The sequence below is a fragment of the Glycine soja genome, chromosome 8, assembly GCF_004193775.1.
Source record: "Glycine soja cultivar W05 chromosome 8, ASM419377v2, whole genome shotgun sequence".
Classification (NCBI taxonomy): Eukaryota; Viridiplantae; Streptophyta; class Magnoliopsida; order Fabales; family Fabaceae; genus Glycine; species Glycine soja.
Window position 1 is genome coordinate 18,487,051 of NC_041009.1, and position 17,705 is coordinate 18,504,755.

Sequence of the window (17,705 nt, forward strand, 5' to 3'; positions counted from 1 at the left end):
TTTTGGATTACATTACAGCCAGGAATATCGAGAACTCAGTGCTTCCACATATAAAACCTTCTCTTTTATTCGGCCTGGATTGGAGAAATTCTTCAACTGTTATAGGTTTATTAAAAAACATGATAATTATAATTTAATTAAACAATAATCATAATAAGCTTAAATTTTAATTTATTTTATTATAATTATAATTTTATTATATTAATAAAATAAATTAAAATTTAAGCTTACCAAATACTTTTATTATAAAAATAAGAAATTGTTGGAATTTTTTTTAAAGGCAAATATATTTATATTATATATTATATAATATGAAAAAAGAGAATTACAACTGTTCTATAGTTTATATTAATATACAATATAAATTATAATTTTGTTCATTTTATTTTCACAAAATTTCGATCCTTAAAATTTTAATGCAACATTTAATCTCTCTCATTTTCAAACATTGCAATTTAGGTCCTTCTATTAATTTCTAACTATGAGGGTTCAAACGGACTGTTTATTAGATGACATAACACTTTTAAAATGAATTTATTAAAATATAAATATGATTATTGTTTAATTAAATTAAGTAAAAATTAATTAAAAATAAAAATAAAAATTAAAGAAATTTGTCAATCCCTTTTTTCCCAACACTTCTCCCTTTTCCCCAACCCTTCTCCCTTTTTTTTTTACTTAATTTAATTAAATAATATTTATATTTACGTTTTAATAAATTCATTTTAGATATATCATATCACCTAATAGACGATCAACACTTGAACTTAACATAATATTATAAAATTTAAAAATAGACTATAAACATTTGATATAAACATTTGAAATTAACATAATGACTAAAATTATAAAATTTGAAAACTAGGAAAACCAAAATTAAAATTTGGTGAAAATAAAAACACTAAAATTTTAGTCTAAAAAAATCCAAAAACCGAACAATCTGTCAAAGCCCCTTTGTTTGCCTTAACTGCATATCGCATACCCCAGGTTAAAAATATTTATTATATTAGAAATATAAAATATTTATTCAATTTATTAAAATGTGTCTAACATTTTTGAACTGGTATTATAAGAACACCCTAAAATTTATTATTTTTAAAACGTCTATGCTCAATTCATTTTTTTCTAATTTTTCTTTAATTTGCAATTCTTTAGTATATGAATCTAACACTACAATAATCACCCAAGTTAGAATTAGATAAAAGTGTTGCACATGCAATACTATCCCGAGTTCAATGTAATATTCCACTTAAATGATTTGAGTGGCAAAAAAAATCTTAGACGTGCAATCCTATATTCAATTTTAACATTAATGTGTGTAACCAAAAAGAAAACTCGGTATAACTTCGAAAAATCAATCCCTTAATATCAAATAATAGAAAGATATATTCTGCAAAAGAATAAGGAAAGTGCTACCAACATAAACAGTATTATATAATTTTAATACACAGTATACTGCAGTAAAAAAAATACACTATATAATAAAATTTTACAATTTTACTCCTTCCACGAAGATTGATTCAATTATTTATACTCTAAAATATACTTTAGATCGATTCAAACTGAACCATGAATGCTCCATTCTTCCATAGCAATAAATCGAATATAAAAAAAAGTACGCCAAAGAGACAGTAGATACTATCCCATAAAGCAGAACTATGCGCATATTCTAATTATTTACTTTCATCTTTAAATAAAAGATTCTACAAAATGCATTGAATCTTTAAAACGGTCAACTAAAAACGACTTGATGACATCCCTCCCTCCCTCCCACAGATTTGTAAGAAATTTGTGACCTATTTAGGACTATAGTACACCCGCCACCGAAGAATGGCATCTGACATAAAACAAGTAACTTAACAAAATCAAAGAATTACAAAAACAGACGAACCACCAAATATCCCCGCCGGACCTTGTTAGTCCTTTGCAGAAGAGGACAGCAGCACTAAATGGCTGAACTCAGATCTTTTTCTGGGACAAAGATGTCGAGATGGACGCAAGGCTACATGTACCCTACGTATTCCATTCACAAAAACAATCACTGCTGTCGGAGCATAGGTGAAACTAAGGTATACCTCTGTCTAGAGCATTTCTTCAAAGTGCCACATATTTACAAGTATAAATTGCTCATCCAGCATTGTTAGCAACTTCTGCGGCTCTCTGCCTCATCATTTCCATCACAGCAGCTCTACGCCGTGAATCAGACTGTTGCTGCAGCCTCCTTAGATGTTCCTTTAAATCTCTGATTTAACCCAAATAAACAGTGTTAATACATACAAAATCTATAAAAAAGAGTTAACTCGAGAATATTGGCAATGCCTGATCTACAAACCTGCAACGTGGTACGTGGCATTCAGATTCTTTGCAAGCACGAGCATGAAGTTGAAGTAAATACCACATTTTCTTGCAAAGAACACAACCTCCAGAAGCCCGTGTTTTGCAGTGCATGCCATGGCGGAAAAGCCCCTTCACCTTGCGACAATTGGGATATTGGCAATGTGCAGAACGACATTGGGATGCATGAACAAGGAGATCAAGCATTTTCCGTAGCTGTAATTATAAAATTCATTTATATCAGAGATCCTATATGTATGCAGAAAGGTGCAATATCCCCACCAAGCAAGGTGGTGTAAGAATGGCCAAAAAAACATTTGTAAACACTAGAACAGAGTCCGTCCAAAATGCATGGGGAAAAGTCAAAAAAATCAAAAATCAATATCCATGCTTCTACAAAATATTACACACGCAAAACATTACAAGGGATGGAAACAAAAGCTGGAAAGGTTGATGGGTTGCAGCTAAACCAGATATATTTATAACTATAGATAATGAGCAGAAGCAAGCAATAGCCCGAAAAAAAGAATTAAAATCATGGTATAATGAAAAAAGTGAAAAAAAGCTTCTAAAAAGTATTAGAAGTAATCCACAGACTACAATTTAACAAAGATGCACATACGTCTTCACACATTATCTTTACAGACTATAAATGATTAAATAATTAATAATAATTGTGACCACAAAAAAAAATCAGTTAATTACCATGGAAGAATACAAGACTTAATACTTTTAAAATGTGTGATATATTAGAATTATCATGTCATTTGATGATCTGTTTTTTTTTTTTTGCCAATATCTTTGAAAATCATCAAACATGAAATACAACAAGAGTCCTAATTTTTCTACTCTGATCTATGTAGTCAATCTCACCTAGCGGGGGATAAGGCTTTTCTTGTATGCTTAAACTCAAATTTAACTTGCATGGTTTTTACATACTCCACTTGTTATACTTAACAAACAAAGCAACTCCTATCCTTGCTCAAATTTCATTACATGTGAATATATGACTGCTTTATTTGACATACAAAATAAACAACTGAGATAAAAGCAGATTCAATGCTATGTAAAACAAAGGAATGGATCCTCTCATGTACAAGGCAGATCGCACTCAAATCTTGTGTCTATCTCTCCCTATTTAATGTGATATCAAGAAAGAGATAGACACAAGATTTAAACATGACTTTGCCATGTCAAAATTTCACATGAGAAGATCCATTATCATAAGACAGTCCATGGGAGCTAAAACTACAATCTTGTACAATACCTGCACTACTCGAACCTCCCTTGCTTCTGTGTTCTGAGCATCACGGTCCACCATGGATGGATGATTTGTCAACTTATGAGGATGATCAATACCTCCATCCTTTTGATAACAAGCATTGCATACATCATACTCAGGGCAAACCTCACAACGCCAACCTTGACCAGTTTCTATGTCAAGATAGCATATATTGCAAGTTGTCACAAATGCTGGAGCCGTTGGATTATGAAGATGATAGAGAACCATCATTGAGGAATGCTTGGCCCGCCTTAGTGTATCATACTGGTAATGATTTCCCTGGCAGAGACTCAGAAATGCCTGTCTAGTGTCAAAGAATTCGCTCTCAAGAATATCATCTTTGTCCTTTGTATCAGAAGGAACATCAGTAATTTCAACCTGCATTAAGATGCAAGTTTAAAAAAATTCCAAATTCACTTATACTTGGAGCTACCGTATGATTGTGTATGTATTTGAATAGTTTATTTTGCTTTCAGAAAAGTGAAAAACAAAAAATGCTCAAGAGTTTTCACTAAAAAGTCATTTTCTGAGTATAAAATAACTAAAACCAAACATGCAATATACTAGTTCAAACTAGAACTCCATAATTTGTCTAACAACTTAGTTCCTCAAAGCACACTAACATGATTGACAGTCGAGTACTAATAAAATCTAGCAAAGCATTGAAGAACAGAAGAAATGAACTAGTACAGAAGCACTAATATTACATGTAAAAAATTAGAGCTACAGCTACTTACCGGATAAAGAGTATGTTTCTCCCTGTGGTTAATAGGATGTCTTTCTCTCTCCTCACGCTTTAGTTCTGCTTCGTAACACCTAAGAAAAGACAAGACAGAATGTGTGACTAGCAAAATTGATTGGTGAGTTTGGAAGTGGTTCAGCTGGCAAGGGATAAAGAAAAGGAGAATGATAATAAAAAGGGATGTTAACAATAAATATTAATAAGATCATAAGATATGATGTCAAGATACTAAAAAATCTGGTATGGAGACAATATCCACAGCAGTCTGCCAGTTTCAATATTTTGTCCAAAACTGTAGTAAAACTTCTTTTATAGTTTGAAGTGTTATGAATGATGATGGATGGTGGCAAACCAAAAATCAGTCAAGTCATTAGCAGAAAATAATAGCAGATGAATGACAAGAAAAAAAAAACATCATTATAAGACCTGCATAACTTAAATAATAAAAGTTTAACAAGTTTAACAAAAAATAGACACAATTTAAGCATTTCTAGTACATCAAACTGTTGAAAAGCCTCCTTAATTGCAATCACTCCTATCCCACCTTAGTTGTGGCCTCATTGGGGGTTGCCTTAATTGCAGCCTCAAGGGTGGTGGTTTAGTCCCACATTGACTAGAGATATGGCTTAAAAAGAGTTTATAAAGGTTGGACAGTCATCACCTTACAAGTCAATTTTGTAAGGTTGAGTGAGGTCTTAAGCCCAAATTCTAAAATGGTATCAAAATCGATTGTTGGGCCAACAGCCAACTGCATTTACCACGCTCCAGGCTAGTAGTCCTGGGCATGAGGTGAAGTGTTGGAAAGTCACCTTAATTGTGGTCATCACTAGCCCACCTTAGTTGTGTCCTCTTTGGGGCTGCCTTAGTTGTGTCCTCTTTGTGTTTTATCTCTTTTCTCATCTGTTGGGCCTCAAATTTGTTTAAATATGTTTTTAGTCCCTCAAATTTAGGGGTTTGTCTTTTTTAGTCCTCCAAATTAAAATTTGCATTTTTTTAGTCCCTCAAATTCACAAAATTCTTTTTTTAGTCCTTCATGTGGTCAAAAGCCGCTACAAATTGTGCATCCAAACCGCCAAAAATCAGTCAAGAACTAAAAAAAGCATTTCACAAATTTGAGGGACTAAAATAAAATATCTTAATTTGGGGGACTAAAAAAAGAAGACCTCAAATTCGAGGGACAAAAAATATTAAATAGTGGTCATCCCACTATCTGCTATCCCACTTTTGGGGTCGGCTCTCCGCTATTCCCGGATTGTTGACTACTATAGGTCTTGAGACCAATTTCTAAGACAAAATTACTGAAAATATCACAATGTGTGCTAGAAAGATAGCAACAACACACATAATGGAAAGCCATAAAAGTAATTACCAAAATGTCACCTTGTTTCCACTTTGCTTATTCCTTTCATAAGATTTGTGTAGGAAAAAAAATGAAAACAAAATTTAATCTTCATTGTTTCTTGTATAAATCTTTGAAGGCAAGAGTAAAAACAAGGTGGCATTTTGTAATTATTTGTGAAAACTGAAAATAAAAATATAAAACATTTTCTCAAACCAAATACACCCCTAATGAGCGATGATTTACACTAACAACTACTTGAAGAATATTCAGATTACCAACACAATAGTCTAGCAAGCACAAATATGATATGGGCATGGATATGACACAACATGGGCATGGAGTCACGTCAGTTTACTAAATTGTAGGGGACATGATCAGCATACATGTTTGAGCTTCATAGACTTCAGTTTAGGACTACTGTATTTAGTTAAAGAAGACACAATTTTGATATTAGGTATAGCATTTAACACATCAAATGACAAAATCATGAAGATAAGATTGAAGAATCCTTACCTATCACAAATATGAAAATTTTTGCACTGGTTGCAAACCCAACGGTTGCCAGACACCATTAAAATACAACAGCTAGTACATGCATGCTGCAAATGAACCATAATAAAATCTTCCTTCATTGGGGAAATGGTTTCACCAAGCTGGAGAAAGATCAAGAATTTTATAAGAAATTATCAAACATAAGGAACCTAACAGATAAATATTTGAAAGCAGTAAAGTAAGGAAACAATATTAATGTTTGAAACTTTAGTTATATAGTATGGCATATCCAAAGAACTTAAAAATGACTTGCAAGGGATCTCATTTACCAAGAGAACATAACTATTTGTATTATACATGTTTATTAGTGAATTACTTTGTGCATAAGGAGCAGGTCCTTTGAGGCATTTCCTGAGAGATCTGACTGACCAGACGCTTTTAAAGCCCTTTTTGTTATAGTCTTTTTAGTTGTTCCCTTTTTATTTTGTTTTCTTCCATCTTCCTCTTGGCGAAGCTGATAAATTAAATCCTCTGCAGCCCCAGGCCAGTAGTCACCATCAAAATATGGGAGTCTTGCAGCGGTAACCTTAGCCCTACATTCACCAGTAGATACAAAGAAATGATCGTACAAGTTGGTGAGATCAACCACAACATTCTCCTTGGAAGCTTTTCTTAGCATGGCCAGATACCTGAAGAAACATGTTTACAAATGCTGAAGTTAGAGATAAATAGATCTAATCACATTGTACAAGGAAAATAAATAGACAACTTTTTTTTCATTTTGTCTATACTGAAGCTATTAGGCTCACCATTCACGTAGCTTATCGGATTTTGGTGTTTTCTGAATTTCTGGATGGCAATATAAAATATAATCTTCTCCCTTTAATGGAGGACAGGCCCAGATATAGCAGCTTGTAAAACCACGTTTCTTGCAATATTCAAGGTATCCAATCTAAAAAGAAATAATTTGTATCAAACATAATTTACAGGAAGATAATAACCCAAAACTAGAATATCACTAAGGAAGGGTGCCAAAGCAACATCTTGGTGTCCAAATTTACCAGAATTTCATGGTAAACAAAAGTCCGAAGAGCCTCTCCAGTCACTGCTTTAACCTCGGGCCTAAAATACTTAACAGAATCCAAATATGAAAGATACACGCGGCGCTGATTAGGAAATTGACATTCAGATCCAAATTCTTGAACATACATGCCAAATAGGCAAACTTCCACACCTTCTATCTTTTGAAACAACAAAACTACCTGGAATAGAAAGCTAAGGGCATCAAATAATATTCATGATTAATGATTCGATTACGATCAGATTGATAAATCAACTTTCTCATCACCTTTGATTTATATGGAAATTCTGTTGGGTAATTCTCTTCCTGAAAAATCTCCAGAAACCGCGGTTTCACTTCTAACTTTTTGTCAACAGATGACACAACTCTTACAACAAGAGCATCAGCCCCAGGAATCTGGCAACACATCCAAGTGAATATGAAATTAGTAATCCATAGAAAACCAGGATATGCTAGCAACGAGTGTAATAATCAATATCCAAGAAACATTAAAAAAGAAAAAAACACAGGTGTCTAAAAAAATATAAACACAACAACCAAGCCTTATCCACTAAATGAAGTCAGTTACATGGATCGAGCAATAATGTTAACAGACCACAGACCTCTATATCCTTCTTAATGGTTTCGCCATTTTTTCCCATGGTCTCCCTTTACTTCTAACAATAGGGCAATCCTTCATCTAATATACTCTCCTTAGTGGGGCTTCTATAGGTCTTTTCCATAGTCCACACTACTCAAACCACCTAAGGCAAGATATTATCATTTTTTTCTATAAGGTGCTACCCCAGCTTTCTCTCTAATGCATTCATTCCCAATCCTTATCCATGCCCACTCATACAACTCAATATTCTCATCTCTGTCATATTCCTCTGCTGTTGACTTTTTACTATCCAAAACTCAGTTTCATATAACGTTGCAAGTCTATAGCCAAGGTAGTCAAAGTCGAGATCTTACATAGATTGGAAAGGGTAAGGAAACATGTAAATTGTGTAATTGTAACACGGTTCATTAGATATGACTATAAAGTTATAAACCTATAAATAAATGCATATTTTTTTTTAACTGCAAAGATAATTTATATTAAAGTAGGAAAAGTACCAGAGGTACTACAAGATACATAGGATAATAAAATCCTGTAAGAACAGAGAAAAAAAAACAACCCAACAACATACCACAACCCTGCCCTTCACAAAAAGCATTAAATAAAAACTAGAGGCATTGCTGAGGACCAATAATGAAAAGGAACATTGAAATCCCTTTCCCACCCCTTCATCCAAGTCCACATAATGCATATAAAATAAATAAGATATATAACCTTCAAAGTTCAAATTATGACTAACATTTAAATAAACTTAAAAAGTACATAAAAAGTAAAATGCATGATACAACTTATAAGTTACAAACTCCAAAGTTACAAGCTAACAATTCTAAATAAAACTTTTAAATTTTTGGACAACACATAAAACTTAAAATACCAAAAGAAAATAAGTTGAGCAAACCATCAACTCGATCCCTCAAGTATTACCCTCTTTCCTAAATAGTCCTTGAAGTAATGAGATTATGTAAGTGGTCCTAAAGTATTGAATATTCATCAATTTAGTCCATACATTGATATATTTTACTAACACCCAAGGATTAATTTGAATGATTTTTTCAATACTTGGGGGACTATTTAGTATGATTTATAATACTTGAGGGATTCCTTATATAATTTGTTTACTTTAGGGACTATTTAGGAGAGAGAGTAATAATTTATGGATGAAACTGATGGTTTATTCAAACAAGTCACTCAACAACACAACACCAAAACAAGTCAAACCAAAGTGGGATCATCCACAGCACAGCACAGTATTCAGACAAGTAAAACAGAGGAAATAGAAACTCTTAGAATGTGGGTTTGAGTCTAATTTAACCCCAAAAGCTAGCTCATAGGGTGAGGGTTGCCCCCCACTTATATACTCTATATTGGCCTTATCTCTAGCCAATGTGAGACTTGGGTTTTTCACAATACATCCCCTCACGCCCAGCGCTTTTGGGCTTGGTGCATGGTATGTGGCTCATTTAATGGATCTAGGATAAACCTCTGATACCATCTTAGAATGTGAGATTTTCGCCTAACTCAACCCCAAAAGCTAACTCTTAGGGTGAGGGTTGCCCTGCACTTATATACTCTATATTGGCCTTATCTCTAGCCAATGTGGGACTTAGTTTTTCCCAATAGAAACAAAACCCAGATTGAAAACAACAGAACCAGAAGCAATCAAACTGACAAAAAATGCAGAGAGCCATAGAAGATGAATGGAGAAGAACCCAGTTGAACCAAAAGATGGGTGCAAAGGTGAGCAGAAGAAGAGAGTAGAGGTGCAGACAAGTCGAAATGTACAAGGAAAAGAAGGTTCGAGGATTTTTCTAAGCGGGTGGGGCTGTGGGGATGATTCTTGTTTTTCCCCAAAGAAAATGTTCTTCTCCTTGGCACGATGAAGTTGTCTAATTCCACCAATTTTACCCTAAGATCATGTGATCCCACCTATCACACCAAAACTGGTATTGAAAACGGGATCATTGGGCACTTGAAAAAATGTAGAATCATGCAATCCACAATCAAAAATCACAGTTTTGACTATAATGCTTTTTGCCATAGGTAACACTCAAAGCACTCCTCCATTTTATCCACCTACTTGAATCTTACGATTTACATTACCCTCAATTTCTCCATTATATTGCACGATGATCCAAGTCATTTAAACTGTATAACTTGTGGTAAGGTATGGTCTCCAATTTTCACCTTTAAGCTAGCCTGGATACTTCTCTTGCTAAACTTATATTCCATATATCCCATCTTACATTCTTACTTTTACTAAAATGAAAGCCTTGTGCTTCCAAAGCTTATCTCCACATCCCAATCTTCCCATTGATTTCCTCTCTCATATCTCAAACTAGGACTATATCATTTTGAATAAAGTATGCATCTGGCACCGGCTCTTGGATAGAACAATAAATAGATAGATCCAAGAACAAGGTGAAATAATACTGGATTACAGGCAACCCTTGGTATAATCCTACAGTTAAGGCCGACCTTGTGTTCTCACACTAAACATGACCTCCACGTACATATCCTAAAATAATGATGAAAGAACTAAAATATACTAAAGAAAATAAATGATGAAATGAAAAAGTGAACCAAACCAATACAAGAATCACCTCATCATAACTTTTTCCTTGAAGCCTTGCCCTTTCTAGTCTTTCTTGCTTTAGCCGTTTAAATAATCGCTGTTCTATGTGATCACTAAGAATAGTTCTCGGCAAATCCTTGGCTCCAAGAACAGCACTTTGCGGTAAGGGCTTGCGCTCTCCTCTTTCTACCTCTAGAATATAGCAGTTAGGGCAAGTATATTCAGCTTGTCCACCATCATTTCTTCTACCATTAAATAAGGCACAAATTTGATGTTGCCATGCTTCACACTTATCACATTGAACCCACTGCACACAAAGAATAGATGGTTAATAAAACAAAAAAACTTGTTAACTGAACAACAAAATGACACATGGCACACTTAACATACCCATTCCTCAGTTTCCTCATCATTCTTCTTCTTTTCCAATCTTGACTTGGCAATGGGAGTCCCATCAACAATGATGTTCTCTGTACGAGCATCATTATAGCAAGGAAGACAAAAATAATGTCGTGTGTCACCAGTGCCCGTGGTATAATACATATTATTGCGTTTAATGCGAACCCCACAAGTTGTGCAATAAATAGGCGGTGGTTCAAAGGTAAGCTTCTCAACAGCACACAATTGACAGGAGTTCTCACTCATTGAATGCTCCATTGCTTGATTCTTCTCTGCTTTTGACTTGCTCTGTGACAAGAAAATGATGTTATGGTAACATGTGGATACCAGATATAATTAGAGAAATACTATGTAGGAAATATGCCACATGAACAATTAAAAACTAGTACAATATAATGCTTATCCAAACCTTAAAATTTATAACACTTGGGCTTAGGAAAATAACACAAACTAGGATGTTAAATAGCAAGATGACAGGAAAAGAAAATTTAAAGTCTACAGTAACAACCATATATTTGGACTAACATCTTTGGCTGAACATTTAGATACAAAAAATATAATGATTGAATTAATCTTTGTGGCTTGTTGTATACACAATGTTATGAAAATGGCATTTTATGAAGTTGAATGCATCATGTAAATCAAGCTTCTAGGCACAAGTTATAAGAAATCACATTTCCACAAAAATGACCAGATGAGATGGATAAAAGATTCAAGTAATGGAATAGACGACAGATGTCTCATCTGGCATTAAAAGATTCAATTAATGGAATATACGATAGGTGTCTCATATGCATAAAAATCAAACATCAGTAGACCATAAAAAAGACTCAAGAGACAGACAGCAAAGGGTATCTAAAAGTATGTGATAGTGATTAATCAGGCATAAAAGTTATCCAATAGCATAATAAGCATAGTTCAAATTTTGTCCAGCTGATACATTTGGAGTGGACTTCATGTGGTGAATCAAGGGAATGCAAATGAAGATTGAAGTACTTTCTATTAACTACATTCACAGGCTTTGGTCAGAGAAAGGACGGCATGCTGTTAGAGAAATATGCTTTCTATAATGTTTTTTGGTCTCTTCGGCTAGAACAAAATCCCTACATCTACAAAGAAAAATAATTATCCCTAGATTCACCTTGGTATGAAATTTTTATCAGTCTCTCCATGTTTCAGCACATGCTTCCTTTCAAGGAATCCTATTAAGAGTTGTAGAGAGAAAGGAGTTCTACTACAATGTTTTTGCTTCATTCTAATAATTTTGCTTTTATAAATTACTAATTAAAATACAAAAGTAGCCCACTGTTGCGATGCCAAATACATTCTCGTTCTGTCTCATTTGATTTAGTGTTAGACAACATTACAACTAAAAATTTTCTTTGAACTAGTGACTTTTCCAGTTACTGCTGTCCTTTGACTAAAGGACGTGAAATCAAACCTGAGGTCACTGAAGAATTACATGTGTGTTAACAAATGCTTACATAAAGTCCAAATCATATTTCAACTAACAAAACGAAAGTCAGTGTATTGATAGGAACAATAGATATGCAAACTATTATCAAGAAGAAACATTATAATAGATTTTAAAGTACAATGGAACAGGTTTATAGTAAACTAGTACAGATAATGCAGTATTATTTAACTAATGAACTAAATTATACTTTTCCAATGAAAAGATGGCACAAGAATACAAAGACTTACCTGGCCAACCCATTGCCTGAGACCAGTGATATGTTCCCTGACTTGCTCTGGAGTAAATAATTCAGTTAATGAGACTCCTTTTATTTTTGGCTTGCCAGATTTGGTTCCAGCTGCATTTTCAGATGCCTGCACAACATTTTCTTGTCTGTCTTGTCCAGTTTCTTTCTCAGTTTTCATATTTTCAGGCCTAGCTAAATTAGGAGGTTCCTCATATTTGACAGGTTCAGCACTAGGCGTTTTATAATCTGCATTACTGTTATCCATTTTCATCTCACTGAGTTTTTCATGTACCACATGTGCAGAAGCTTCAGCCTTAACTTCTGTAAGCTCAGATTGGATTGAGATAGACTTCTCAACATTGGGATAAGCTTGGCGTTGAGACTGAGCATCCCTGGAAACAAGAGATTCACAATTTGCAGTAAAAGATGAAGCAGAATGATCATTTTCAGGATTAATAGGCTGGGCACAATGCTCAATCTTTATACGCTTTATAGATGGGTGCAAGTCCTCTGAAGTTTCAACAACTAAGGGAGGCTTCGAGATCAATCTAGGCGATGCACCTACAATATTGTAAGGTTTAGAGGATCCATTCACTGCAGTTGGCAAGCTTGATTCAGCTTCTGGCCGAATCTGAGGCTTGAGTTGAAATGCACGTCGATACTTTCTCACAAAAACACAAACAGGGCAACATGGATCCTTGCAGTTCATAAAATGATGAAGCAACACCCTGGTATGATGGCAACGAGGATATAGACAATGGCGCAGGGTGCATCCCTCTATGTGCTTGCATAACTTCTGTGCACTAGAACAAAACCGTTCTTTGCATCGTCCTTCAGGGGCAGAACAACGTCGAGCATGAAGTAGAAATAAAAGCCACCTCTGTTGATTCCTGTGCGCCTTTTTTATAGCAATTCCAGAGTCCAGCTGCTCAGCTGAGCCTCTAGAAAGAACAGCCCGATCAATAATAGATCCATCTGACGATAAATTATTGCATTGAGCTTCATCTTGCCCAGATATTCTTTGATGAAAATCCATGTGGAGATGTTGATCATGTGAAATACTGTCAAGTATGTGGTTACAATCTTGTGATTGAGGCCATTGGTTTAGAATTACAGATTTGTTGAAATTATTTTGAGACTCTGCAACCAATTGATGATGGTGCAACATTTGTTGTGAATTTTGAGGTGTTGATGATGATAAATCATGGTGACCAGATGGGAATTGAAGATGTTGAGCACCCCTAGAGCAATCTTCAGATGAGTTCTGCTGGAACTGACTCTGCATCTCAGATATGTGAAACTGTTCAGAGACATGAGAATTGGGCACTTTATGGTGTTCAATTCCAGGTTCAGGCTTCACTCGGTTTTCTATATTGGAAGATAGCTGAGACTGACTGAATGTGTCACTGTTGATCACATGCTGAGGCTGTTGACTTTGCATAGATTGAAATTGCTGCTGCGAATACTGATCTGGCTGTTGCAATTGTTGAGGCCTTTGCTGATACTGCTGTTGAGAATGCAGAAAGCCATCTCTTGAAGTCAATGAAGACTGAAAATTCAACTTTTCTAGCTGGTTAATTGGTTGGGACTTTATATGAGCAGCCTGCTGCATACCGTGCAAATTCGAGCCACTTATCAATGAGCTAGTTTTGGGCATTGATGGTAATTTAACTGAATTAGTGTTCTGATTGTTCATCATAGACCCAGAGGATGTCGCAGATGCATAAAAGTTTCCAGAAGCAAAATTGTCAACATTATTCATTCCATACCCATCACCTGATAATAGAATTGTTATCCTTTCTGAGACATGTCAATTTCTAAGGCAAAAATACAGAACATGCAATATGCATACAGACACAGATATAACCCAACAAACAACAATATAGCCAAAAAAGTTATGCAGCTTAATACAGGTGCTGGGTAGGAGGTAAAGATCTTAAGCTCATTCCTTGATGACATAAAGAAGAAAGGAGTAAGAAATATTACCCTGCACTACTGGTTTCTGATTTTGATCAAAGTGCTGCTGCAAATGTTTAGGAGAATTAGCATAAGTTGAGGCATAGCTATCAGAAGAAGTGCCAGGTTCATTTGCAAGCTGCATATTGTTTCCAATCATGCCTGACCCACAATTTATAGCACCATTTGAGTTTGTAAATGGCTTCTGTAGTAAACCAGATCTCATTCCACTACCCATTTGGCCGCTAAGGTTCTGCAATATATGACTATTTTGGCCACCAACATGCTGCTTCTGCTGCTGTAGCTGAGACAGGGGTACCATAGTAGACTCTACACTGGAAAAGGCACCACCATTAGTATTATTAGAATCTATATTCATGTGTGAGTGATTACTGCTGACTGTGAATCCAGGAGTGGGAATCATCTGGCTAGCAATTCTCTGCAACCCCATTGATGAAATGCTCCCCCCCGAGGAAACAGAAAAACTGGTAGAAGACTGCTGATAACCATTAGACAAACCTGCAACACATAGACTCTACAATGAAGGACAAGAAAAGAAAAAAAAAAGGATTGGTGAAGAATAATAACACCTATATTACCATCAAATCTATTTAAGGTACTGCCAAGCATACCACCAGCTGGTAGCATGTTTACACTATTGAAAGATGTTGATGCTATGCTATTACACCCACTGGCAGAAATCATTGAGGCATCCATAGAAGATGCAACCATCATGGTTGAATTTGGAACATGTGACATACCAGGGGTTGGTATCATTGTACCAATTGGGGAAGAGTTAACAGGCTGCGGATATTGTTGGTTGTGATTATTCATAGATGCTCGTCGGAGGAAATTAGATAAACGACTCTCCAGTGTATCCAAGTTCATATAATCCTCCTAAATGATAAGTACAAAGCATTGTCAACATAAAAATAATATTTAAATTAAGAAATGAGTTTCAAGGTTCCATTTTATTATTTCCAGAATCAGAAATCTCTAGTGTTTAAAATCAAAGAACAAGATTTAGATCCTTCCAAATAATGGAAACTGGAAAAGAAAAATAACTACAAGACCAGAAGAAACCTTAGAGAGAGCAGCTTTTAACATGCCCTCCTCCAAGCGTTTTGCAAGATCCTTAAGCTTCTTTCTCTGTACATCTGTAACTGGCTGCTGTTGTCGTTGCAACAACATATCAAAGCTGGAAGGTAAAACACAAAATATCTATGATGAGAACGAAAAAAACTATTGTAGTTGGAGTTTCTCTTGTGCACACATTATATCTACTATTTTTAAGTCAAAAAACAAGTACAGGTGAGGAAATTGGCACGTAATAGAGACAGAGAGGCAGTAATGTAATTCACTTGATGGCATCTACACTGCAGGGATCCCATAGCAACAACTTGGATAGAATGATATAGCCATAAATTATAAAGTGGAAGATAAAGAAGCACGGTGTGACTCAATGTTGTCAAGCAAGTTGCAAATACAGTTTCACTCACAGCAGGTTCTTAGATTCTTAATAAAATTATGAAAATTATTACATTAAATTCTTATAGGTTAGCTTAAATATTCAACTAGTCCATGCAAGTGAGCCACAAAGCATACACTCGCACATAAAAGAGAATTAATAATAATGATCAAGTGTCAAAAAATAATAATTTCCTTTCACTTCTGTTTTCAGATAACTCCAACTATCAATTTCGTTTATGAACCTATCTATATACTGCCTTTCATAGTTGAGTTTAAGCTAGCGTGTTTGTAGTTCGTTTTAACAAAAATATCAGTCTCCACTTCTTATACCTACAGATAAAATTCCTAATAAGAATCAACGAAGACCCAGAAAGAGTGCAGTTAAACAAATGAAAAAAAAATGCTTACATCTTATCATGAATAAAAGTGCGAGCTCTAAGAAAATCCGGATCCATATTAATTGTTGAACGCGGTACACCCCCTAAAGGTGGCATCTGGTGAGGTAGTGCATTCCCATTCAGTTGGGTCAGACCAGACAATTGAGACCCTGCTTGATTAGGTACCTGTCCTGACATCTCCCCCGGAATATGTGCCTGCAGTTTCATCTTCTATATTTTTCACATAACTCAAAAGCGTAGCAGTATTCCACCATCAGCTAGCACTGAATCCGTACCAGACCCCTGTAATCAGGGTACACACCAATAACTTACGTGAATTCAATGCCAAAATCCATTTGAATGTAAATCAACGGACAACAATTTCATTAGTGGCACGAAGGGCATGAAGGAAATAAAATAGGAAGAAGCCTATATCATCAAGAGCAAGAAAAGGCAAATGATACTGAATGCAAGCAATTTTTATAACTTTTCCTAAATTCAGTCAACAGAAAAAGGGGGTCTACAAAATCACGCTACGCTGATCCCCTTCTGCTAGAAATTGATAACTGAAAGATTAAATTTATATTATACAAATTCAATCAAACATAAGTACTGCAAGAAACCCTAAGTACCGAATCGAATCAAAATATATACATATATATATATATATATGTGTGTGTGTGTTAAGGAACACGGAAACCCTAATAGCTTGATGGGTTACCACGAACCTATAACGGTGAACAATCGAGTGCAGACCAAGCACGAATTCAATATCGCAATATGCAATTGGAAAGAAAACCCCCAAATGATCCACGACCACGCCGACGAGTTGCCGTGGAGAAAGAGAAAGGTCGGTGACACCTCTCACCAAGGCACGTGCGGAATTTTGCCACGAATGAATTATAATAACAGAAACAAAAAAAAGAATCGATAGATAAATACTTCTATGACTATAAGAGAAAACCCATACGAAAGACGGAAACGAAAAACATTTGGTCTACCACAAAACTAGAATGATTTCCGTTACGGAGTTTAGGCTTAATCTTGATTTTAAGAAGACTTTATTATTTTTTCTGTAATCTCGTTTATGGTTGATTTAGATATTTTTCTTTTTGAATCTAGCTCACTTAGACGTGTGAGTTGATATAAACTTTTGACATTATCTTTAATTTTCACCAATAAAAAAATATATTTTTTTATAAATATCCAGTTATTATGTATATAACAAATAGATTTCAATGCAATATTGATTTTATTATCTAAAATTTGCGATATTAGATAATTATTTTAATAATTATAGATATTTATTATTTAGTATTTAATAAACTAACTTGATATCATGAAAATCGAAAAA

General features: G+C 34.8%; 1 protein-coding gene across 2 annotated transcripts; it reads right to left on the reverse strand.

Moving 5' to 3' along the window:
- Window positions 1-1,556: 1,556 nt before the first annotated feature.
- Window positions 1,557-17,296, reverse strand: LOC114422558 (histone acetyltransferase HAC1-like). Of its 2 annotated transcripts, none has more exons than XM_028388977.1 (17): window positions 17,080-17,296; window positions 16,383-16,654; window positions 15,588-15,702; window positions 15,104-15,401; window positions 14,535-15,023; window positions 12,550-14,324; window positions 10,837-11,133; window positions 10,475-10,753; window positions 7,541-7,669; window positions 7,254-7,454; window positions 7,002-7,144; window positions 6,569-6,881; window positions 6,214-6,353; window positions 4,354-4,432; window positions 3,602-3,994; window positions 2,333-2,550; window positions 1,557-2,242 (listed from the first exon to the last, which is right to left on the reverse strand). In XM_028388977.1, exons 2-17 carry the CDS (start codon window positions 16,577-16,579, stop codon window positions 2,128-2,130), a joined length of 5,181 nt encoding a protein of 1,726 aa, XP_028244778.1. In that variant the 5' UTR covers window positions 16,580-16,654; window positions 17,080-17,296; the 3' UTR covers window positions 1,557-2,127. The 2 variants fall into 2 exon arrangements, with proteins under 2 accessions (XP_028244778.1, XP_028244780.1); XM_028388979.1 differs by having other exon boundaries at window positions 15,266-15,401; window positions 17,080-17,295.
- Window positions 17,297-17,705: the final 409 nt, after the last annotated feature.